Source organism: Bombus huntii, chromosome 1, assembly GCF_024542735.1.
Source record: "Bombus huntii isolate Logan2020A chromosome 1, iyBomHunt1.1, whole genome shotgun sequence".
NCBI classification, from domain to species: domain Eukaryota; kingdom Metazoa; phylum Arthropoda; class Insecta; order Hymenoptera; family Apidae; genus Bombus; species Bombus huntii.
In genome coordinates this window covers 4,614,343-4,640,738 of record NC_066238.1, presented here as the reverse complement: position 1 = coordinate 4,640,738, position 26,396 = coordinate 4,614,343, and the positions used below count along the sequence as shown (strand labels likewise).

At 39.3% G+C, this 26,396-nt stretch overlaps 3 protein-coding genes across 8 annotated transcripts in view; 2 read left to right on the top strand and 1 right to left on the bottom strand.

Annotated features, from left to right (window-relative positions):
- LOC126867931 (cyclin-dependent kinase 14) overlaps positions 1 to 26,396 on the top strand; it is a 78,887-nt gene that overhangs the window by 46,720 nt on the left and 5,771 nt on the right. For 2 of the 5 annotated variants that reach the window (XM_050623041.1, XM_050623047.1), the window contains exon 1: positions 25,757 to 26,313. The exons of the other annotated variants lie outside the window; for them this stretch is intronic. In XM_050623041.1, coding sequence (XP_050478998.1) covers positions 26,268 to 26,313 — 46 coding nt within the window. In that variant the 5' untranslated portion in view covers positions 25,757 to 26,267. Of the gene's footprint in view, positions 1 to 25,756; positions 26,314 to 26,396 lie in introns of those variants that run through there. 5 annotated transcript variants of the gene reach the window in all.
- LOC126868021 (DNA-binding protein inhibitor ID-2) lies at positions 16,828 to 19,069 on the top strand. The gene has a single exon (XM_050623161.1). It carries the CDS (start codon positions 17,389 to 17,391, stop codon positions 17,770 to 17,772), a length of 384 nt encoding a protein of 127 aa, XP_050479118.1. The 5' UTR covers positions 16,828 to 17,388; the 3' UTR covers positions 17,773 to 19,069.
- LOC126867892 (puromycin-sensitive aminopeptidase) lies at positions 20,751 to 25,316 on the bottom strand. Of its 2 annotated transcripts, none has more exons than XM_050622978.1 (4): positions 24,685 to 25,316; positions 24,074 to 24,318; positions 23,810 to 23,957; positions 20,751 to 23,483 (listed from the first exon to the last, which is right to left on the bottom strand). In XM_050622978.1, the coding sequence occupies exons 1-4, from the start codon at positions 24,811 to 24,813 to the stop codon at positions 21,405 to 21,407; spliced, it is 2,601 nt and encodes an 866-aa protein (XP_050478935.1). In that variant the 5' UTR covers positions 24,814 to 25,316; the 3' UTR covers positions 20,751 to 21,404. The 2 variants fall into 2 exon arrangements, with proteins under 2 accessions (XP_050478935.1, XP_050478927.1); XM_050622970.1 differs by lacking the exon at positions 23,810 to 23,957 and adding an exon at positions 23,606 to 23,756 and having other exon boundaries at positions 24,685 to 25,311.

Sequence of the window (26,396 nt, the reverse complement as noted above, 5' to 3'; positions counted from 1 at the left end):
AACTCGTACAGCAACGTGTGTCCACACACGAGAAGGCCATATCGAATATTTTCTTTAATTTCTCGTACTCGAAAACTAAGGTATACCGGACACGTGTTCGTACGACATTTTTTACTCGTTTTCTTTCCATAGATTTTCCTACCGAGATATGCACATGCATTTATGAATTATCCTGTATAGCCCAACCAATATTACACCGATAACACTCATAGTGTGAACAAAGACTAACGCTTTACGGCCTGTCTCCAATGCATAAAACGGAATATATCATACACAATACATTACGTATGATGCAGACATTCTAATCTATTACCAATTCTGAGAAAGTTTAAATTTTATTTATATCGCAAAGAGAAACTAGACGATAATTTATGAAACGTATACAAAATTTTAGTTCACGTACTTTGACCTTAAAAATTGTGAGTAATGCTTTGCAGAATTTATTTAATAATTTGGCAGACTGTGACCTAATTATTCAAACCAGATAGTGATCGTTTATTAACCAAAACTAGATCCTCCATTACTAATAAACCGATAAACCATTGTTATACAGAGAATGAAGATTTATAGAAAATAGAAATCATGGAAAGAGAGAAGGATTCGACGAAACTAGGTGATAATTTATAAAATATCGTGTAGGAGACATTCCTTACTTTTACTTCGGCCTTAAGAATTCCATACAATATTCTTGCAAAACTTCTCGATAAATAGTAAATAGTGACCTAATTACCCAAACGCAGTTGTAAACTTTGATTAACCAAATCGAAATCCTCAAGCGGTAAACTGATGAACCTCCGTATAAAGACATCGCAATCTCTCCTAACGTCATACCGATCGCTCCATTTTTGAACGCGCCACATACTCATCTCTCATTGTTAGCGAGCGTTACGTGACTCTGAGTAATCTTTGTTCGCGCGATAGTTTCGTAAACGAAAAAAAAAAAAAAAAAAAGAAAGAAACGAAGGAGAGAAAGATTGTTCCCAGCGGCAACCGTAGTTTACCGCTCTGGTATGCGGAAAATCGGTACGGATCGTAAGCTCGATCGAACGATGCGTGTCTTTAACGTCGATATAATGGAAACGAAACTGCACCGTCATACGTCTAATTACGTAACCGACCTTTCAGCCTTTCGTTTATCATAAAGCGTTACGAAATGTTTTTGTGCAGACTCGACCTTCGTATCGAGGAGAAACGAGTATCTGCGCCAAAGATCGTGCGTCTGCTTTTTTTCTTCCACGTCCGATCCTCAGGCGCGAAGAAGTGCGTTCGATCGACCCGTATTCGTACACGTCGGCTTACGTTACATTCTCGCCTGCATTATCGCACGGTAGGTACTTACATATGTATGGACGTGTGTCTATATATAGACATAGACATATGTAGGTACTTATGCATCATTCATTGATTCGTTTGGTGCGAAGGAGAGGATACCGAAATTGATAAACTTTAGGAATTTTACGTACTTGAAATTAGTAAATGGTTGTCCTTCGAACAGGTTCTGAGAAAACTTGACGAGATTTCGATTGAATAAAATTCAAGCGACGAACTGTCAGAAACTAGTAAATAATAAAATATTAGAATAGTTGTCGTTCGAATAGGAAATTAATGTCTGATATGTTTGTTTAAAAAAATGGAAAGACATTAAAATTCATGAACTTTAAGAATTTCACCAATTTTGAATCAAACAGATGAAATCAAAATCGTAGTAGTTTTTCTTCGAGTAGATTTCGAGGGAGAAGTAAAACTGATAAACTGTAGAAAGTTAATGAATAATACAGGATTACGATATGTAGCTATTCTTCTAATAGGAAATTTAATTCCTGCTTGTTTAAAAAAAAAAAAAAAAAATGGGAAAGATGGAACTATAATTGAGAGGATTTAAATATATTAATAAATAAAAAATTAACGATTGTTAAATTCTGAAATATATAAAAATTAGTTTGGAATTAATAATGACAAGTTTGATATATTCGAACTTCTACTACACGGAACATACTCATACTAACTTAATTTATATTATCACGAAATACATACATAGAAGCGACCATTCATTGGACATCGTCTGTGTGATGTTTGAAACGTCACTACCTCGAGAATTCTTCAGTCATTACGTGACTCAAATGTCCACGAAGAAAATCATCGAAGATCTAAAACAATGGACGAAATGAATTCTTTTCCCTTTTCTTTCAGATCACTTGGATTATATGATTGTTGCGATAGGTGTAACACCTGGTGGCTTAATTAAAAGAAGTGTGAGACGACTCGATAAAATCGCATCGCGACGCACCTGTTTATCGTGAACAGTCTTCTATCGAATCTCTGTCTAGTTAAATCTATTTCGATATTTATCCAGATTCAAAATTCATGTCAGATTATAGATACTTGCGTCACCACGTTGAGTTCATTCATTTGTACGAGCGAAGCCGAGGTTGGAGTAAAGTACATCTTTTATCGAGTATTTTCCTACGATTTCTTGTCTTTATAAACTGTCTTGGTGTTGCGAGACGGAGAAAGATTATATGGGAGATTCGTTAATATTCCCAGTATTCTATCTAAAGGATAAATAATTCCATTGAAGAGATTTATACTATTTATCGTATTAGATGACGAGTGTAGCAGACTAATCGCAATTTACATTATATATTTTCCTTTTAAGTAGTGTTATTCAGATTCGTTCAGAATTTTAGATTCTTCAGTGTTTCAGATTCATGAAAAATTCAAAGCATTGTTATTTAACACTAGGAGTACTATTCGTGAAATATTTGAAACTTCTCTTACACGTTTAAAACTATTGACGCTATACTCGATGTCATCGATAACGAGAACCTTCGAATTTTAAATAATTGCAAAGCGACATTAACTAGCCTCGACAACGTACGATCGCATCGTAATCCAGTTTCGTAGTTTTCCTACAACGTCCTATCGATATCTATGCACGGAGCTAAGCAGAAAAATCGTTGGCTGTAAACAAACAACGTAGACAGCGTCGAGGAAAGTAGCTGAAAAAAAAATAACAGAAAAATTATGTCGAGTGGTTTATCGAAATCCGACATAGATATCGCGATTCGACGAAACTTCGTAGAATTTCGGTTCACCTGTACCGAAGGTGTACTTACAAGCCTAATCGCGATTCCTTATCGCGATACCTAGATAAGCCGATTCTTTTGCTACGAACGGAACTCCTTTAAGTGCGTGGTCAGTACAGCTGACCGAAACACCTGGACGAGCGTCGATCGATTCCGTCAAATCATTTCCTTTCGGTGAATCACAAACCAAATCGCGTACACAATCGTGCACCTCCGAGTAGGTGTGACTCAATTTCTTTCGCAGTCACGACCATCTTCTTTCTCTGCTAGTGCTCGTTCGTTCGTTCGTTTTGCATTCTGGCACGTAGCTTGTTTTCGCGCCACGTAAATTTCAACGATTACATTTCACTCGACACGTGCAGCACTCGAGGCTCGCGAAGATGTTCCTTGTCCGACGGCGGTGAAGTTTCGAAAGCGTACGCTATTTCGAGGACCGCGAACGTTTATCGAGATACATAATCATTTATTAATAGGATGATGGCTGGAGAAACGTAAAAGGACGTGACATTTACCGAGAGACGTATTTATATGTATGGGTACCTGTTAAGTAGTTGAGAATTTGGAGCAGCTAGCTTATATAAGTGTGATTCTTCGCACTCTCCAATTTGTTGGATTAGGTTTGATTTTAGAGGACCGTTATTCGCATCGTTGAAAGAGTATTAAGAGACGTAAATGGTTTTAAGAAAGCAGTGAACTTTGGTTATGGAGGTTTAATTTTAGAGAATTATGATTTAAAGTGGATTAGAGTCAGGTTTCAATCGAAATTTCAATCAAAGGTATTTTTTTTAGTTTACTCGTTGCGTTATAAATGTAATCTTAACGGGACAATAGAGAAAATAATACAATAAAAACAAATAAATATGGAAACGATAAAATAGATTACACGAAAGAAAACTTTACAGGATACGAAATCGGAAAGTACATTGGTAGAGAAATAGATTGTTGAATATAGAAAACTAAAAGATTAGAGTATTTTTTGATACTCTATCTATCTAGCATTTTATACGTAGAAATTCTTTTTTTCCTTTATGGGCATTGATTACTGGCAGAAGAAATCATTTAAGTAAGTACTGCTATTTACTTGGACGTCATACATGACGTAAACGTCGAGTGACAAATAAGTTGTAAAGTTCGGAAGGAAGAAACACGAGGTACGCAGAAGACTAAAGAACGCTGGACAAGTTGAAGTACAGTAAAAGCAACGTCGACATAAGGTTACAGATAATTTTGTATATACTGCGTCAAGAATCACATAATGATGACATGTTAATTATTCTTGGAATATGTACTTACCATCGTATTTACGTGATACTCGTTCGTTCGATATTCGTTGGAAACAGTTCACAGAACAGTTAGCTTAAGAAACCTCTATATTATATGCAAATTTCTTTCCATACAAGCTACTTAATTTTACATTCTGCAATTTTAATCACGGTATACACGCGTTTTTAATTTACTTATTACTTATTCAATGAAACTATTTGTGTACTACGTAACAATCTTTAAAGAATAAAAATAATTAAAGACAATTTCACGTAATCTTATCGCAAGGTTGCCTCATACAGAATGCTCTATGAACAACTGACATACACGAATGCAGCTTGCCATTTCATCATTCACAAGAATTTACGTTGAACTCTTTTGAGAAAAGCCTACATCGTACGTTTCTTTCATTTTTAATATTTCTTTACTGTTCGTCGTGAGCCTCTTTATCGTGATATCTTGTCTTTTTCTTGATTCGTTTATCTCGATAAAGCTTGTCTGATAAAGTGCATCTTCGTGTATATACACGTACACGCGATTCGACCGCATGGTATATAACGAAAAATTACGTAATAGCTTTGTTGTTTCCCTAAAAAACATTTTATCGCTTACGCAAACCGATTCTCGTAATTAGTTCAGGTGTTCTCTCGTGAAGCAGCAAATAATTCGCTTATTTGAGATACGATATTCTGTTTACGTGCTTAGTTGTGCTACCGTACGTGATTCTTTTGCGTATCATATGCGTTAGCGAAGATTTGCTTTTTTCGCAAATTCTTGCGACGAAATATTTTTCGACAATTATTCGTCGGAAATAATTAGTATACGTTTATTCTTCGCCATCGTTATTTACTACATTTTTACAACTTTATATATAATAAACTTTATAGTATTTTAAATACTACTCTTTTTGATAATTCGAACTTTACAAAATTTGTACAATTATATATTAGTTACGATATAATAAGGCATTATATAAAATAGTAACAAATGGAAAGATAGATACGTACTTAATATAATGAGAAATATAGTGTCAAGTAAATCTGATTAAAAAATAGATCCATGTATATCTTATCAAAAACACGAATGGAACAAGGATGAGAATAGATTCACATTACATATGAACTTTTACGTTAAAAAAGCTTGCTATCGTTTTTTGAATCTCGTCTATCTATCTATCGTATTACAAAATACAGAGCAAATGTTCATACTCTTGCGCATAATAATACACGCACGTATATTTAGAAACAAAAGGTTTTTCGGCTTCTTCAACAATTAAAGATCGCCGAAGATACAACTCGACGGAAATATTTCTAAATAAATAGCTGGCTAACGTGTTAATCAAAGAGACCAAATCGATGTGACGTTGTTCAGTCAGCTGGAATACCAAATATTAATATAACCGTACTCGCGTATTTTAACACGAACGTTGAATATTGCGATACGAGTATCGCATATGCAGCATAACAAACATAGCGTCGCTTTCGAAATTCCTTTGGTTCGCTCCGAAAACCGACGTGTCGTGAATGTCGTTCTCGGAAACGGTACACCGAGGAAAATCTATGATTTTTACAAAAACAGGCCACGTAGCCAACGCCGTGATCGTTCATGAATCATTCATAATGCATGAGATAATAGCGACGAGCAGTTTAAAGTCACCCGTTGACGAATGCGTCCGCAGCGGCTGTGCGTTTCCACGCGCAAGACCGACAAAGAACAGACGCGTTTCGTTTCGTCCCATTCAAAAGGTCTATGGATTCCTGGTGAAATCGGTAAATCACGAAGGAAACGTGGCTTTTTGTACGCCGGACAGGTAACCCTTCCTTTCTTCCAACTTATGGAAAATGATCCTTTTGTGCCTAAAAGATAATGCACATACTAATATAATCGGTACTTGTACGTCGCAACGAATAATATCGTATTGAAATTGGAACGAGGGACGAATAGAAACAACGAACTATTTTATTGGTGATAAGAGGAGAAGTCGAAGGGATTGTAACAACAAAGAGACAGCTGCTTTCTGTATGCCTATATTTTTGATCGTACATATGTCTTGTAAAGAAGAATATACAGGGAGTCCCAAACTTTAAACAGTCAAGGGTTTGCCAGACTTGATTTACGGGAAAAAAGAAGAAAGAAATGTTATATAAAGTTTGTCAGTAAACGCTTTGTTTTATGGCTATACACGAATATCGTATGCATTCTCCATCACAGCACACATGAGTTGGGTGGAAAAAAATAATTCTGTGTCGTTAATAATTATGGAATACAATAATACAATAAAAATGCTTACCTGGTACTTTTAATTTCATATTTCAAAATGTTGCCCTTGTGTTCGGACACGAGCAAAGAACAATTATTGACCTTCGATAGCTGCATCGTTACCTACTTCATGCGCACAGTATTCCTTTATTTCTTTGCGACAGTGCGTTTATTGACAAACTTTGTAAAACATCTGTTTCGGATTTCTGCCAGCAGATTAGACTCTCTCAGTTGGGACTTTCAAGTTTGGGACACTCTCTACATATGGCCTTTAGTAGGTAGAAAGTCATAAGACGTTATAAAACTATAAATTATGATTTATGATACAATTCCATTATGAAAACACGTGTATAACGAACCAGACTTTACACCGAAACCAAACAGCTTCAGATGCTCGAACCGATACAGAAGGCGAATTTAAAAACGATATCGCTTGATTATGTTTTAGTTGAAACATTGTACGCGTATTCATTACTTAATCATATTAATTACAACAAATTTATTCATACTTTATTGAGTACTTCTTCTCCTTTCTTTGATGCAAAGGAAAAAGTTACTACTCGTAATTTGTAATATTTAAATTGTATTTTTTAGAAATTAAAAAAAATATCCAATATTCGATGATTATATTTAAAGATTCGATGGTATCGTATACAACGGTTCAATAGAAATATTTAAAATTTATTACCGACGATATTAGTTCAGTATGAATAAATCAAATAGCTTCTTCTTCGGTTAAATTATATCAGTTACTTCATTTATAGTAGAATATATAAGTAGAAATGATAAAATTATAATCGTAATATAGTAGAAGATAGATCGTATATTTGACGAACTATGATAGCAATTATAATTCTCGAATCGAGGCGAAAATGTCACTGTGCAAACGTCAAGCATGCATAATACAACGTAATATATTCGCCGTTTAATTATTCCAGCCGAATCGAATGAAATCACATTCGATACACGAACGATACAATTTAGACAGAAATTAAACGGTATAAACGTTAATTAAATTAAAATCGGTTTGTAGAGTTTTCCGTGTCTTCTCTGATAATTAAGATACGATAATGATATTCTACTAACAAGGGACAAATATAATCCACCATGAGTCATTCTATATTTTACATCGTAATAACCGACCACAGAATGTAGGAGGTTAATCGTAATTTCGCTCTCCTCCGCGTTGTGATTTATGTTAATTACCCGAAGACAGGTGAAGCATGGGATGCGTACGTATAAATTTCCTCTGTCCCATTTTCCAGTGGTACCGCAAGTGGCACCGACTGTCAACGGCAGCACAGACGACCAAGCTGTTTTTATTCTGGAATCCCCGTGAAATGACGGATTTCTTCCTTTTCAGCTAATCGAGGACGAATCGCGAAGCAAATAAAAGGGGCGAGGCGCGATCGATGAATTCACGCTCTGATTGACGCTGTTCCAAAGCGTACAACGAAACTGCATTTCGAGTATTCGTGTTGGATCGTGTTTGCATGTCACAACGATTCTCTGCATTCGATTGGTGATTTTACGTCGAAACGGTACCTGGATCATTCGCTCGATTTCTCATTTTTCTTTTTATTTCCATTTTTACTTCCATATGACGTTCTTTCGACGGATCATTTTCTCCGATCTTTTTGCATTTTGCATTTCCCCAACATATTTGCATATCGCAATGATCCTCCCATATGATTCGTAATTTTACGACCGAAACCTCGATTTTCTTTTTTTCTTATTTCTGTAAATATAAAGTTCTTTCGAAAGATCTTCTTCAACCTTTTCGTATTTTACGTTTCCTCGATATATTTGCATACTACAATGTTTCTCCATTCGATTCGTGATTTTACGTGGAAACGGTACCTCGATCGCTCGTCCGAGTTTTCTTTTTATTCTTCAGTTACTTTATTACTCCCGTATAACGTTCTGTCGAAAGATCATTTCCTTTTTTTCGATCATCTTGCATTTCGCATTTCTCCGATATATTTGCATATCACAACGATTCGTGTTTTTATATCGAAACCATACCTTCGTCGTCCGTTCGACTTTCCTATTTCTTCTTTATTTTTACTTTTTACTCCTGCGTAACGTTCCTTCGAAAGATCATTTTCTCCAACCTTTAACGACACGAAGTTTATCCTTATTTGCATTCATGGCTGTACCGTGTGCAGTTGAAAACTACAGCTTGATCGGTCTTGCTAACCAGATCGCGTTTTATAAGATTCGCCACGATCGTTATATGTATACGAACAAGTATCTATCTGTCTCTGTTACCAACGCGATAGTACCATCGAACGACACGCATTCTCGTTCCCTCGGAAAAGTCGTCGAGCAATTACTCGATAATTTATACGACTCGTTGGTGCACCTCTTCGCGGCGTAAAATAGCCGATTAACTTGTCCAGGCTCGAAAAAGATTTATGTAATGCGTGCACGATTACGGTTTATTTAAAACCGTGCGTTGCGCGTTCTATTGCGTCTGGTCACGGTTAAAAACATCGAACTGATATCGGCCCCGGAGGAATGTCGCAGTTATTTTCGATCCAATTCCAGTTCAGTTCCTCGTTACGTATGAAAGCGACTCGATTGCAAATTGTATCGGGTCGCAGTCAATGGCACGTCATCGGTGATTTACATAATCTAATTTATAGTTACGTGTCTGCCTCTTATCTTTTGCTGATCTTGTTCCAACTCGAGTCATCTTACCATCTTTTTTTTAACCCAGAAACCTTGATACCTTTTCTTTTATTCCTGTTACCATGATATTTCCTTTCAGTGTAGCAGTGATAAAAATATCGTTTAAGTAACGTTATGGTAAAGTTCAAGCTTTATAAACGTTGATCTAACGGCATTGGTGTTAAGTACGTGTAGTTGATATAAATCAAAAAGATAGAAAATATACTTAGCTCGTTGACCTGTTATTTACGTCTTCGTAGAAACGCAATGACGCATAAGGAGAAGGGCTGGTAATTAAAAGGCAAAGGTCGAGAATGACTGATGGCTAATATACAAAATATTCCGAAAAGTTTGTGATGCGCTGACATTTATAATAGATAGTTACAATCGTATCGTATCGTACTGTGACAAGCTGATATCTAACAGAGATCAGTAGGATCAATTCGCAATCGTTCACGGTAACTTGATCTATAGATTTGAAAGGATTCGTAACGGAGAAATTTTATCATGATTTTTGTAAAATATATACTTCCCTTGCGTTATAGATTTTTTTCTATATAACTTTCCTCTTATTTTTTTTTTTTTTTTTTTTTATTTCTCTGATACAAGTCTCACACTATAATTTTCGGTGTATTATTATTGAAGTACGCTATCTAAAATTTGAAATCTCCATGTATTTCATAGAAATGAAGAATTTAAAGAAAAAATCAAATTGGAATTCCCGATACAAGATACTATCGAAACTAAAGAATATTATTGATATTTGTAACATTAATTTGAAATTAATAATAAAATTAGTAGGTGATTTATTATATACTCTGGTCATGTCTTTTAATTTATTGATATAATAAAGAATTTTACAAAACGCAAATCGTACCCACGACTAAACATAAGATCTTTACTTTATGAACCAAATATCGGAGCGTGTTCTCATGTATACCGTTTTCTGAAAAGATGTAACATCCAACTTTAAGCTTCCTACAATTGGCGTTTAAAGCCTCACGCGCCTCGAGAAACAGCAAATGTACAATACAAAATCTTTATGTAAAAGTTAATGTAAAGCCATGCGACTCTTTAGAAATTTTTAGAGGCTTAAGACTAGAAGAAAACAACTGGATAAGTAATTTTACACTTTTGGTTACATAGTACGTTTTAGTACATCTATATTCTCAATCGACCAGTTACGTAACAAGTATGTTACCCTGTCCGCCGGGGTTAATTTCGAATGACACTCGAGCTATCCAGAGTCAATGAAGATCCGGTGCTCGTGAGACGAGCTACGTGTCCGGCATTCGAGTGATTTCCTCGACTCGCGTTAGTATTCCGTAGAATTTCCACGTAACGCGTTACTATTCCGGTTTCTAACGGCGGACATTGAGCTTTTTTTTTCTCGTAGAAAACTGCTCAGTTGAGAGTGTAGATTGGCTGATCGTCTAAACTAAACGACGATCCAAAAACGTGTCCAGCGAAACGACGCGTATAAGTGAGACCCACGAGCTGAAAATAGGAACACGGGAATAATTATCTCGTGAATTTCAGTGGAAACTGAACGTTTCCGAGGGTAATTAACGATCGAGCAAGCGGTCGATGTCGTAACATATAAATCGAGAGTATAATCTCGTTCCAGCTCCCGAATCATTTCAAGTTTGCGTTAATAGTTCATTCAGTTATTTGATATATAATTTTATCGAATTCGAGCCACCTGGCTTCAGGTGGATTTCTAATGGAAAATGGATACTGTAGATGGCATTGAGAGAGATCGCGAAAGAAAAAAAACACGAAGATAACAGTTATTGTTCCTTCGAGACAAAGAATAGTTGGAAGAATATTAGCTTCGAGAAACTTGAAAGGATATTTCAAGCGAAGTAAGATAATAGCTGCAAATTAGTAAAATGGTTTCAAGCTGCATTCTTGATCACACGCAGCTTGGAGTTAACCATCTTGACTAGCAAAAAACGAGGATAGAAATTGAAAAAGATACTTCAAGTCAAATAAACAGCAAGTAAGTAAAATAATTCCAGTTAAGTAATGATACACTGGCCGAACGAAACGTTTCCAGTCGACGTTTCTTTCATCCGTGACTATTCGACTCGTTAGAAAGCGTTCGAATATAGTAATTTACTTATCTCCCTTGGAACTTAATGCGAAGCTACGTTTCTCATGCTAATTAAGCTCGTAACATATCCAGATAACCCCGGCGACTATATACGTAAACGCGGTTTTTCGCTCGGTACACGTGTAACGAGAAACGGAAGCTTAAATAGAGACGCCGAAGGCGATCGATTGTAACAATTAATTAACGAAATTAAACGAGGTTAAAAGCGGGTGCTCGCGGTCGTTACCGGTAACTGGTGTTCTCCGACTCGCGATCCCGTAATGACAGATAAAGGAACAGCGTGCACGGTATCCAGTTTCAATTACCGGGTACCACTTAATACTTTGCTTACGCGTAATAGAGCCACGATACCGGGGAAAAGTATAAATACACTTGGGCTAAAATGATACTGCCGGGCAGCGGTTTCGTCAGTTTATTTATTCCCAGGTCAAGGGAACTCCATTTCTTAAACTCGAAGGTCAAGAAGTCAATGAGATCCGGTTGCTCAGGTATGTAACCGCGCAAGTGCCCGAGTCTCACGGGCGTTTCGTTCGATTTTATTCCCTGTAATTTTCCATGGAATCTTCGTGCCGGTTAGCGTTGACTCTGCATCGACAAACACCAACGATCTCTTCATCGAGATATCGTTCACGTTCGTCGAACTAACGACACTGATTATTATACGCGATCGTCATTGCTCGATAATCGTACGTACGCACCAACTATGTTAGAAGGTGGATTACTGCATTGTCAAGTTATGCGTTATTGTTTCGCGTTATTGCAAAAGGACAAAGATAAGCATCGAAAATTCCATGGTTTTAGTTCACCGCTCGTATGCAGATTAACTTACGCAAAATCGTTGATGGTATCTGGTCGAGAAAGGGTGATGATTGATTTATGTCGATTAGATAAAATATGATTTATTAATAGCTTTTTCCCCGTGATACAAAAAGCTGCTATAAATTGGAATAATTTTTTGTAAGATTTGTTTGATGGAGTAATAATGACTTTGATTATAGCTGTGCGCTGACAGCAGCTGAAGTATTATGATTTGGCATCGAAATAAAAAGTCATTATACACATAATCTATATGAAGTCTTCGGTATCTATCTGAAAGAACAGCGAAAAGTTGGATGATATTCAACAGTCTGATTTAACTTTAACTTCGCCTAAGGATATGGTAAAAATATTAATTTTTTATTTAACGTCGCTTTATAAAAATAGAAGGTTTATATGTAACGATATTTCCACACTAGCTGTTACTTATAATACAATAGAACTGATGTGCGTACAAGTATACTATATATACATACATAAATAATTATAATCAAAATGGTATGTTGAACACGAAGTAAGTACATTAATACGTTTCGACTTCAAAGAAAATCAACTTCAATCTTGCAAAAACACCCATACGTTCTTACTAATCGCAGAAAGAGAGAAACGAAACCCATCATTTTATGTTAAAAATATTTACCTAGGACTTGAAGTGCCTTTATCTTGCCATTCCATCGCGTTAACATGTCAGAACGTCACGGCGTCTTACATGCTACTTAGCGCTTTAATTACATCCACAATTCTTATTACCACATCATTTTCTATTTCTCCTCGTTATTCTTTTTTGCTCGTCTCGCGCTCCACCGACAGCTAAACGGAACATCCGGCGCGCGTCGTCGTCTGCAGCTCCTCGATTAGCAAAAGCTCGCGAATTACGTATTTCTTCCACGTTTACCGTTAACTCCCATATTCTTCCTCTCGATCGACTCGACTCACGCCTTCGCTTTTAGCCGAATGGAAAATCGCGGCTTCCAACTCGGCCAACTATTCCGTGGTATCTAAAATCTTTATCACGACGAGATTTCACGCGCAATGAGGCGCGCTCCGTTACGCTTTGCATTTCCGATTATCACACTCGCATCTCTCTCAGCGTTCTCCGCTTTATACTCTCGCCGCGTGTTTCTCCTCGGCATAAACTTATTTTATCCGCTACAGCAGTATATTTTCTTCTTTCTCGTTCTTAGAAATTCTACTTTTCTATTTTTTTCTTTTTACCTGTTCGTCCAACATTCGACAAAGTTTGCTCGCGAAGATATTCAATCTTCTTCCTCGTTAGACATCGATGAAAAAACAGCTTTACCACGAAGCAGCTTTCTCACGAAGATCTCATCCTTTTCCGATACTAGATAACGTTATCTTCTATCTGCAGAGTTTTAATTTTCTTTCTATAGGAGAATGTTACGCGTGCTTGTTACGCGAGATGCTTCGTAACTGCTAGCTTCGATGAGAAAGCGATTTATGCGAGAAAATGAGATGTAAACACGAATAAGATTTTGTATATAAATTTGTTTTAAAGATAGGAGATTTTGAATGTTTAATAGGTACGTGAGTATTCGAGTGTAACTGTGCTTGACAAATTTCATCGCGATGTGTCATACTCGTGCATCATTTTCGCTCGACGATCGAACGTAAACGTAAAAATGTTTTATCTGCTTGATTTTAACGTAAATATCGTTCATCTCTATTGAGAAATGTTAAAAACGTTTCCGAAATTCTAGAAATTTTCATCTTTTTCGACGTTCTTAATCGATAATGATTCGAGTGTACGAAAAAGTCAGAAGTATACCTAGTTCGTTGAAATTCTACAAACACCTCTACTATGTAAACGAGTTCTAAAATACACAGTAGCAGATGTGAACTTTGCTCTACATTTTGTATTATGTTCAACCCCGGGTTCTTTCGGTTCTTCACCGCCGCCGTGAACTTTGCACGGACATTCGCTACGTTCATAAACATAACCATGAGGCAAGCTGGCCCACAGCGAATTACACTCAAGTGCAAACGTACCTAAGCTTGATATATATTCATAAGCTTCGTATATATTCTGACACTAGAACCTTGTCAGCATTTTTCCTTGAGTTTTTTTTAGCTACCATAACGATTAACGAATTACTTCTTATTGAATTCCTTACCGAAGTTGAATATATTAAAAGATACAGGAAATAAACAACAAGTTCACGCTGTATGTACGTAATTTTGTGGGGATGAAATGATATTCGAGGCTGCTTCATTTAAAATCCCATGCATGGTAAAGTAACATCAGAGCAGCTACAGCGAAATAATCATTTTTACAAAAGTTTTATACCTGTCATATTCAAAAAAAGATACGACACCGTGACATATTAGTACATAAAGGTGCCAAAGAAGGGAACCCGAGGAAAAACAAAAATAGATACATTCGAAGTTCTAACATCAACGTTCCTCGTGTCATATATCCATTCTCTGTATATCATATAGGAACCTTCCTCGTATCCTCACCGCCGCGTTCGTGCAATCAGTACCGACTCACCCTACGAATCAGAGATCTCCCTCGCCTCCTCCTCCAACGCAATTTCACCGAGACGTCTCGTGGGACTCGTATCCGAAACGTAGCGCATAATAAAGGACTCCGCTCACTGTGTGTCCGTAGCGCCGGACAACGGATGGGTTCTTGTCCCGGCGACCGGTAACGAGACGCCGAAGTAACCAGAGAGTCACGAGGAGCGAGAGCGAGATCGACGAACCGGCGATCGGAGGAAGACCACGAGAGCGTGGAGTCGTATGTATACGCGCTAGCACGCAAAGTCGAGAAGGCGAAAGAGTCTCGGCGCTGGGCACCTCGCGCATGTATACATATATGCGTGCACGTATATATAGATATGCTATACACGCGCGTACATATATAGAAAACCGTAGCCGGAATCATGGTGTACAGGTTGGCGGTGCACGGTGCCGCGAGAGCTCGTGAACCATGAGCATGCATGAGAGGACGGTGGTTGTCGTCGATGATGGTGGTAGTGAGACGACGCGAGTCGATGATGGTGGTGGTAGCCGTGATGGCTAGTGGCTGGCGCCGCCGGACGTTCAACAATGGTCGTGTCTCCCCTTCCCCCCTCCCCGCGACCGCGTACAGCCGCGCAGCTCTCCCACCCCTCCACCCGCGCCTAGAACCCTTAGCGCGCACCCCCTCCTACCCCGCCGCCACACCGCTATGCCTTTGCCCCCTCCCCTCAAGCGCCGCCGCCACCAGTGTCCCTCTCGTCGTGGGCAGCTTTAGCTTTAGCGGCGTCGCCCTTCTCTTCCACGCCCGGCTTGTCCCGCCGACGCCTCTGGTCCCATGGTCGTCAAACACCCCCGACTACGGTTGGCTTCGAGCCGAACGATTTTCGCTGGAACAAGCTCCATGACCGGGGAGGAGGTGACGGAGATAGCGAGCAGGCGTCCAGCAGGAATTCCTGGCGGCGTTCCTGCTCGTGCCTTTCCGCGAATTATTCGTCGCCTCGGCTCACGATACGTGTACCCGTCCGCTTCTGTCGGATTTTCTTCCCTCTTTTCTCCTGTTTGTCTCGCCTCGTCCTTTTTCACTGCTTCTTCGGTTAGCTGCTGGCTACAGCTTGTGAATGGAATATAAGGGATGCCTTATAGGGGGTAACAGAACGTCGTTTGGAAGAATGACGAGATCGATGGTTTGGGAACGTGTTTGTACGTACAATATGGTGTTCGGCCGTGGTACAGGATTTTGGGTTATATAGAAGTTGTGTACACCTGGTATGGGTAAGGAAGTACGGTTGAAGTTCTTAGGTAGTTTGTATGACTTTGGGCTACATAATACGTATGCGATCATACCGCAGGAAATTAACCCGTGGAAAGAATATATTAATAGAAAATGATATATCATGTGACACATTTTATACGTTGCTATTTTGGTATTTCCGTACTGATTAAGGAAGCCGAATGTTTGCTTTGAATAGTAGCAATTGTTTCCATCGGTTGTTTAATAACTACCGTATTTGTAGCTGTACATTGACGAATAAATTAAATTTATGAAACGAACTACCTACGCGATATCCTGCCAATATGTATATCCCTTTTTATTAAACTACGTACCAAGATAGATGGCGACAATTACAAGATCTAAAGTCTGAAACAAAAAGAAAAAAGGAAAAATTAGGTAAAAGAATCTTCAAATATAAATAAATATCAACATTCTTCTTTAATAAACCAATCTAGCCAGCATTAAGAACAAAGACCGATGTGACACGAATACCACTTTATACTTCGCAGTAAAATAATTTTTCTAAAGAAATCGACGCTCGGTTCACATGTACCGGCAAATAGCCCGCGCAATCGAGTACAGTGCAAACAAGATTATCGTCGATTACATTATCTCCGATCACAAATAGCGGCCATTTTTTTCAGTCAATCGAAAAGAAAGAGAAAGAAAAAAAAAAAGAAATTACCTATGCATAAATATTTACCAAAAGTGCATATATAAATAGGTCAGATAACAATTCGTTTCGTGAGCGATTCGAATCCAACGCTATTTTATTCGGGCAGCGATTGCGCCGTATGGATAGTGGAGGCGTCGCGGGTAGAACGGTACCGGGTGGGGGAAAGCTATATAAGCGCGCAGGTGAGGGGCGGAGGCCAGTTGATTTCGATCCGTCGAGCGTAACGTGTACGTTACAAGGAGTACGCTGCACGCTCTTTTCTTGCGCACTCGTTGCGTTCGGAATAGTCATCAGAAAATTTCTCTTCTCGAATTAACAAACAGTTCGATCAAGGCGATGTTCAACGCGAGTGTAACTATCTTGCGATAACACAGACAGCCATAGAAATAGTGTGTGACGTTGGTGTTGTAAATCGTCAAACTTCACCGAAAGGAAAAAGGAGCGGCATACAAAAGTGGACGGAATTAGAAAGAAGAACGAAAGACCAAGATCGCGCGAGTCTCTACCGCTATCTCGTGCGCTTACTTTGGTGGGTTGGTTCGATCGATAAATACACGGGGTGCGTGCACTGGCGTCCGGCAGATAAGCAGCCGTATATTTCGGAAAGTGTGCTGCCCGATCGAATTAATCGACGACCCACATCTTTTTCGCCGCTTAACTGCTGACTGTGTGCCGTTTAGCGAGCGAACTCTCGCGTCGACTGAAAATCGACCAGAAGTAAGAAACACGCATATACGCGTACGACATGAAGGCGATGGTGGTAAGCCCAGTGGGCGGCAGAGTACCGCCAAGTCGAGGTGTTCTGCACAGCAGCCTGGGCATCAACGGAACTCGTCGTGACCTGGAAGCAGAAGAAGTGGCCGCTTACCTAACGAAGCTGAGATCCCTGGTGCCTGACATGCCGAGGAAACGGAAGTTATCCAAGCTCGAGGTTATCCAGAGGGTGATCGAGTACATCTGCGATCTTCAGACGACTCTGGAGGAAACGAACGTTCATCACGAATCCACCGTAGCGAAAACGACACCGAGGCAACCGTTGCAACCGTTGTTGAATGCCCCGACGACCGTCCCAACGACGACGACAACATCGTCAACATCCACGATCACCGGAATGGTCGCGGAACGGTGACCTGTATCGGCGAACGAGCTCCAGTGAGGTTCAGGTCGCTGCGAGCTTCTTGTCCTCGTGGGCTGACGGCTTGACCTCCGTGTTTCGACGTCGCGGGATTGTTCGAGTCATCTTCGGGGAGTTGAATCGAGAACTCGGCTCATTGTGGTAGCGTTTCGCCGGAAGAACGTTGCTACAACCATGTTTTGTGCTCGTCTTCGACTGTATAGAGATTTCTTGAAGATTTCGAAGGTCCAGAAGGGAAACAGGGATGAAAGGTATCCTGATGTTCAGGTATTCGGGAGAAGAACGGGATTTTGTCGAGCGTTTCGAGAAAAGAGCGAGGACATCGAATAGGGATGCGCTCGACGTCTCGAGGCGGCGCGGCGCCTGAAGAGAAGAACGAAGACGACGTGAAAGAAGGACGACGAAGCGGGCCGATTACGGCCGATCTTAACTTCTTTCTTCGAGTAAAGATGTAAATACTTGTACATAGAACTCACCGCATTCCTCGCACGAGACCCCTTTTCTCATCTTTTAATCGATTCACTTCTTTTTTGATCCACCAAACTCTCTCCGCCTTCCGACCTCCCTTCTCCGATTCTTATAATCCTCTCCTAATCCGAACTGTGTTACACGTGTCTCGTTTCTCGATATCGCGAACGACGATCGCGTTGATCTTTTTTTTTTTTTATCATTCTCTTGTTACTTTGTTTCGTAGTTCCGAATTGTAACATATAGAAAGATCGTTTCTTCGCGTCGATTGATTTTATAATATTGCAACTATTCGTTTCGACAAGAAATTCCGATAGTTTAGTTCGAAATCTAGGAAATTTTTCTATAAATGTTCGTTTTAGAGGAACGAATGTATATTTAAGGATCGACGAAGATCGAAATCGAATTGATCACCTGCGTTTTAATTGTAAGTACCACCCCCTCGTCCGCAACCAGTCGTGAATGGATCGCCTTTCCTTTTCTTTCGTAGTTTTCGCGTGGAAGAGAAATGTTTATCATCGCGTTGATCAGAGCATGTATTATTTTGAACTCCCCCTTGTAGATAATAAAGCGAATTTATTTGTATTATGAATTATTACATTAATCGCAACGGTCGATTCTATATTATTATTATTATTATATTATATTATTATTACATGATTATCATTGTTATTGCTTTTCATATTATAATTTAGAAATTTTCTCCGTAATTATTGTATATTTGCGAAGACTGAAAGGCTGTAAAGTGTAAGTATATTTGATGTGCGAGTTGGTTATGCTCGCTCGCGCGCGAAATAAAATACAAACTGTGTCCATACGATTACTTTTGTGTATACTGTTTTCTCATCGACGATGATCCCTCCCCTTAACAGATTAGTTGATTAACAAAAAAAAAAGGATAAAAAATATCGTTTAAGCTGTAAAAAGCGTATAAAGAGGAAAATGCAACTTGTAATTTCAACTAATTATATCGTGAAATGTCTTTTTTCTTATAATGTAGAACAACGTTTGTCTTTATTTCGACTAATAATTACAAACAAAATTAGGACTGTTTCTATTTTTATGCTCGCCACTGTGCGCAACGCTGAGAAGAAATAAGAGAAGAGTCGTGTATTTATGTAAGTTGTTATCCAACAGAAAATCTCAGCCTTTCGAAGGATACTAAAGGTAAAAATATAACTTGACAATATATTTCCTTCTTCATAAATATAATGTTCCAAAGCACGCAGCCTTTTCGTAAAATATCGCCAATAAATTCATATATACCTTACTTTTGCCATTCTCCTCCAAGTTTTACCCTAAAAACTTCTAGCGATTACGCCAGCCCTTCTACCCGATCTCCAATCCGGGAGATCCATCTGATACCATAATCCTTTCACCCTCGGCCCAACGCATACATCACGCTAAATTGCCCAAGGCGTTCGAGTATAAAGTCTTAATCATCGATAAAACGATTCGAATAGGTGATATATCCCGCGCGTTCGTTCCTGCCAGCACAGGTGCCTATTACAAGAAATAGAATGGTCCAATAAAGGTTTCCTTGGTCGACGAGACGCAATGGAAAAGCCAACGAAGTTGTTGGCGAATAAGGTGTTCCGAGGACATTACCTCGAAAAAGGGACTGTTCCCGACAATCGAGCTCAACCCGTAACGATCCCCATCGGCAATTTCTTCTCGTTAGGTCGCTGCATCGCTTTCAACGATAAATCCGCGAGCGTCCCGTGGAACACGCGCGGGGTGGGCTGACTTAAATGGACACACGTGTACGTAATAATCCGTGCACACGTGCGAGGAGGAGGCGGCCCTTCGGATGGTCGTCCTCGTCGAGGCAAGGAGAGGACAGGGCTGGTAGTGGTCGCACGATGTATCGTTGTAGGAGTTCGCTAAGTTCCCGTATTGATCGTGTGTCCCCTGTCCCGGGTCGCGTGCGCGCTCCTGGGAACCTCGAGACCACGGAATACCCACGGGAACTGATTCCGTCCGAGCGCGTGTGCCCCCGGCCCGGCTAGCTCTCTCATCCCTTCGGCCACTCGAGTTTGCTTCGTATTCATACGGTGAGATGGGGAAGAAGCACCGTAGGGAGATAGAAAGAGAGAGATAAAGAGGGTGGCGAACGACTAGTCGACGCAAACCACCAGGCTGGATATACGCGTGTGTACGCGCTAATAAACGAAAGTGGAAGCTGACTCACGGCAGCACAACCCTCCTACGCGGGTTAAAAGAGCTGATCAATGCTGGGGATAAGGAGCGAACTCGTACTCCGCAACCGTCACCTTGCGAGCGTGTAACGACGCTTAAGTGACCGATATGACTTCTGCTCGCCCACGCGTGCTTCAATCACGAGATACCGAGGAGGCGGAGAGTTTCATAGGTTGGAGGCTTGAGGGGTGGATTCTGGTTGTTATAAATTTGATGATCAATAAAATGTGAATATGGTCGATCAAATGAAATTTTTAATACTGTTAAATATTAAGAACGGAGAAAGCTAATTGAATACGTAGTCGTAAAGATACAAGCGTAGAAGTATTTATTTCAATTTTCTCGATTATAGTACGTGATATAAATGAGTTTCTGCAGCTACACGCTTGTTTTCTTTCTTTTTATTCATCTTGATTCACTCATTTTACTCATATTATAAAAGTGGTAAACACTAGTGCGCGGTTTTGAGACATCATGCTTATCGGGGAAAGAACTTACATCGTACGTGAATCATAAAACTGGGAAAGTAAATGCCAAAGAATATAATGCAGCAATTTAAAAAATGCCGTCGTCATTCGATAAAGTTCGGTAGTACGGACTGTAATATCTTCTCGTAACTCTTGTACATTCGTTTGAAAGAATTGCAACGAAATTTGCAACGAAACAACGAGCAACTATGCACGCAGTCGAGGTTCCTTTGAAGCAACTGTTGTATATGTGTACCCGTCTGTGTGTATGCGTGTGTATATGTATGTCTGTAAAGGCGAATTCTACGATGTCGTGTGTTACAAGAGAATCCTTGTAATCTTCTCTTTTTCTCTAAATTGACTCGAAGCAACTCGTGTTTTATTTTTAATACGTTCGCAGGATGGCATACTGTAGCCCTTTAGATTTCCTATTGTACGAGAAATTGTAACAAGGTAAGGACAAGAACTCAAGATAAATAACTCATGGTACTACTAAACATGAGTGATCAAGTATTCCTTGATAGAGTCTTTATCCCTGGCAAGCCATGCCGCGTTCAATCTGATGGATTCAGCGCTCTGTTGGACCGTTCTTTCGGTTCCCGGTGTCGGGTGGTTCTTGAAGAATTCCTCGACATCTTTGGCTCGTTCCTCGGTAACGAAATTCTCCGTAGTGAATTTCACCAATCTCGAAATCAAGAAACCGCCACCGTATCGATCGAGCAGGGTCTTCCAATTTTCCTTGAAAAAGTCCCAAGCCATCACGCGGCCTTTGTAAGTCATTGCCACCGACATGATAGCAAACACTGTGTCCTGAGCTCTAACTTCGTCGCTCATAGCGAAATCTAGAACCTTTGCCAACAAGGTTTCATCTTTGATCGCACCTAGCGCTCTCAATATTCTGTCTTTCTCTTCGTGCAAATCTGCCTCTCGATAAAGCCTCAGCATGGTTTCATAAGTGTCGGCATCGCCAACAGAGAGTACAGCCCTGTAAACAGGGCTGCGTAAATCGGCAGCGAGTAGCGTGATGCCAGAAACGTGCAACTCAAATCTCTTTTTCGCTTCTTGTATAGTATCCTCGTCGTTCAATGCTGCCATACGACCTAAAACAAGGGATCGTAGAAGGGTGTCCAGATGACATTCATTAGGTTTAGGATCCCAGCCTAGTTTGTTGGTGATGTCGCGCATCAAGTTACGTCCAAACGCTTTGAACGAATCCTCAAAATCCAAGTGAGACACGAGAACTCCGATTTTTCCTAGGCTATTGACTATACTAGACCATACAGTGAAATTGTCTTCATGTTGAAACGCTTGCATAAGTTGAAGTACTTCTACAGTAGAAGCATGACCAGCTTGTACCATAGCAAATAAATCGTCCAATAGACCCAGTCTATCTAAGGGAGGTAACGCGTGATCTTTGACAGCCGGTAACAAGAGAGACAATGCTTCTGGGCTATAGTGAGTCCTGTAGAAACCGATTGTTCCAGGGTTGATCTTTACCCAGTGATCTTCAGGAACGTTTTTGACTTTAAACTCTTTCGTCTTCTCGTCGAACAAAGCCTTAAGTACACACTCCTCTGGATTCTTCGACGTACTTATGCTAATTGGTATGATCCACAAACTGTTTCCGGTATCCACGGAACCATCAGCTAGGAATCTTTCCTGAGACAGAGACAGAATTCGATCACTGCCTTCTTGACGATGTTGAACTCTGACAACAGGGAATCCTTGCTGCTCGGTCCAAGTGGACATCACGCTGCGTACGTCCTTATTGCTGGCTTCCTCCAGAGCGTCCCAAAGATCTCCAGTTTCTGCATTGGCGTAGCTGTGCTTTTTCAAGTAGAGATTCATACCTTTTCGAAAATCGTCGTCTCCAATGTAGGAATGCAACATTCGAATAACACATGCCCCTTTATTGTAAGAAATGTCATCAAAAATCTCATCGATTTCAGAAGGGTGACCGACTGGTACCTCGATCGGATGACTATTCTTTAAAGCGTCAAGCTCTAATGCTCTGATGTACGTGTCTGTCACAAATTGAGTCCAAATATCGTATTCGGGAAACAGATGGGCAACGCATAAGAATTCCACAAACGAAGCGTATCCTTCGTTTAACCATAAATGCGTCCACCATTCCATGGTTACGAGATTTCCAAACCATTGATGCGCCAGTTCGTGTGCTACGACTAAAGCGATCCACTGTTTCCGCACGGCGGACGTGTTTTGTGGATCTACTAGAAGACAAGTTTCTCGATATGTAACTAAACCCCAATTTTCCATAGCTCCGGATGAGAAATCAGCAATCGCGATAAGATCAATTTTTGGGAGTGGATAAGCAATTCCAAAGTAGGTTTTATAATATGGCAGTACTTTTGTCGCTACTTCCAACGCGAACTGTCCTTGTTCTTTCTTCGATTTCGGGGTGTACACGCGTACTAGTACACCATCGCTCGATTTGTCTTCTATGTAATCGAATTCACCAACTACCACTGCTACTAAATATGTCGACATGATTGGTGTCCTTTCAAATACTAAAGTCTCGACCGATTCATTCGTTACCTTGCTTTTAATAGGCTAAAACAAATAAATAAATATTTCTTCTAAAATTATGTATATGTTTAATAATATTAATGTTTATTTAAAAAAGAAAACAAAAGAAAAAATAAATAAAACCACATGTGCTAGGCGCTGCTTACCATATTGGAAAGTGCTGTAAGACCTGACGGTACATTTAGAGTAATATCAAACGTGGCTTTGTGTGCTGGTTCATCCCAGCATGGGAAGCAACGTCTAGCATCTGTTGGCTCGAATTGAGTTACAGCTGCATGTTCAACAGTTCCATTGGTCCTGCAAACACATAAAAGATCCTTGTTATTTTAAAAATGCCAATCATTGCTTACCATATTTGATAAACCAACAAGTGACATATCACGAGGAAGCACAAGTTGTATAGTAAAAGTAGCTTTTAATGATGGTTCATCCCAACAGGGAAAAAGTCTACGAGCTGATGTAGGACATAAATAAGTTACAGCATAGTACTTATTTTGTCTACAAAATGTTAAATTCTTATAATAAATGATAAAAAAAAAAAAATGTATAACTCTTATAATAAAATAAATATTTGATAGAATCATATTATTATAATTCTATACAAATTGTAGTACCCAATGTATTTGCTTCTATAGAAACCCTTCATTTTATCATTAATTTCCCCAACAAATTCCAAACTCAAGTATCCACTTCTACCCATTGGTAATTTTTCTTCAAATACCAAAGTGGCTGTTTCTTCGGGTGAGCAAACTTCAATTTGTTTTGTTGGAATAACTTTTCCATCATTATCATTAAAAATTACGCTCTTTATATCAATGTCCAATGAATTTAAAACGATAGTGTCTGTAGACGATTTGACCTGCAAATATTAAAAAATCATAATTAATAAAGTGACAATAAAATTAAAAGAACGTAACATTTAACATCTTGGCATAAAACATCAAATCAAATATCTTTCATATGACTATCTTATCATGTTCTACTTTTAGTAATCATACACATTTTCAGAATTTTAAGGACAGATAAAGCAAGATAAGAAAAATGCCTTCAAATTTACTGTCATTCAAGGTTATATTAGAATTTGTTTTACATATAGCGTATAAATTTTGTGGTTATGTTTGCCATATGGTCAACATTTTTTGTTCTATCATTCAAATTACAAATTTACTAGGAGCCACGTGAATAATTAATATGCCAATGAGTGATCTAGATTGACTGAGCTTACGTCAATGTGCACATCCTCCTTGCCGTCGAAAACAAAAGTTTTCAGATTCGGTGACAAAACGATATTATAGTGGTAAGGCTGAACATCTGTGGGCAGCCGACGAAATGGCTTTTTTTCTACACTTGACATCGCTCGATGTTGAACCGCGATTCGAAAAATCCTTAAATATCGAAATGTCTTAAAACCCGTTTTGAGCTTTTCCTTTTTGCCGACTCACAACGCGAAAGTATGCACTAACACGCAACGCCTCAAACCATCGCAGACGCATGCGCAATATGCATGCTATACACAAAGATGCGAATAAAAATGGAACTATAACTGTTAAAAAAAACAAATCACGTGCTCTGATGTCGCCATGGACATAAACGCGCAAATTTTGATTTTAATCCATATCCTATACTCGCACTAAAAATTTCAGTATTACTGTTTTATTCCAACTATATTAATTTTTAATTCCTTAATATTATAATTTTCCTATTTTCATTGAAAACAAGTCGTTGTTTCACTTTTTACTTGACTTAAATGTAAATATTTTGTAAAATTGTTTAATTAACTGTACACGCGCGTTCGTACTTGAAGTGAATTGAATTAGAAAAAGATATAAGTTGCATAATTTAGGTACAGCTAGAATAAACGGTTAACGCTTGCCTATGATTATATAATATACAGAAAGGAATATTATACTAGGAACTTGTTTAGATATATTTTACAGTAATGAAAAGTAGATTTTAAACTAGCCGAGTATGTAATCGTGTTTTAAGAATAGTTTGTCAACAATATGGCAAATAAAAACAAATATTGATATTTGATATTGCTCGTAACATGAAAACTGACAATATGTAATTGATGACTTTATTTATTTTGCAAAATAAATATAAAAACTCACTTTAAGACTCATATACATATTATTAATTAAAAGGATTACACAATGCAATGAAATATATACAATGTAACTGCAGCACCAAAAGAGTACGATAATGAAATCCAGATGGGTGTAAACGAACACGTATGAAAATCTTATTGAGTAGCCATTCTGGTTGCATGTTGTATATACCCAGGCCAACGTAGATCGGCCAGTTTCAGACTTTTGTCTGTGGCGCGAGGCAGTAGTGGGGCTATGGGAATAGAGAACTTCGTGGGAGAAGTTTGTTCTCGCGGATGAGTTATTCGAGGTAGTGGTGGCGTGCGCGAGCACCCGCCATATATCCAGGAAGTCGCGATAGAGAAACCCGGTTGCAAAAGATATTTGAGATATTTCACTGAATCGAGAACGTGTAAACGTTCAGCGAGGTCTAACCGGGGATAATATCGGCAGAGCGCATAGCACGGCGAGAGCGCACGGCGCGAGATCTTTAAGCGGTGAACGGGAAGACGGTGGTGTGTTTTTCATGGCGATCAGTTCATTAGGAAAGTATCGTACCCTGCCACCGATGTACAAGATACGGGAAAGGTGAAGGAGGTACTCGCCGGACCTGACCTGCCCGAGAAGAACACCACGAAACATAGCTTCTCACATATACACACACACTGTGCGTCACCGCCCATATGTGATGTGTTTCGTGCGTTCGAGCGAATGAGTAATCATGTACTGTCAAGACAAGGGCTCCACCGCCTCCAAGAGCAAAGAGGGTAAGTTGACGCCCGCGAGATCCGACTATCACAGAACTAATTCCCCCGGCTGCCCCCCCCCCCTTTTTCATTTTTCCGCAGCC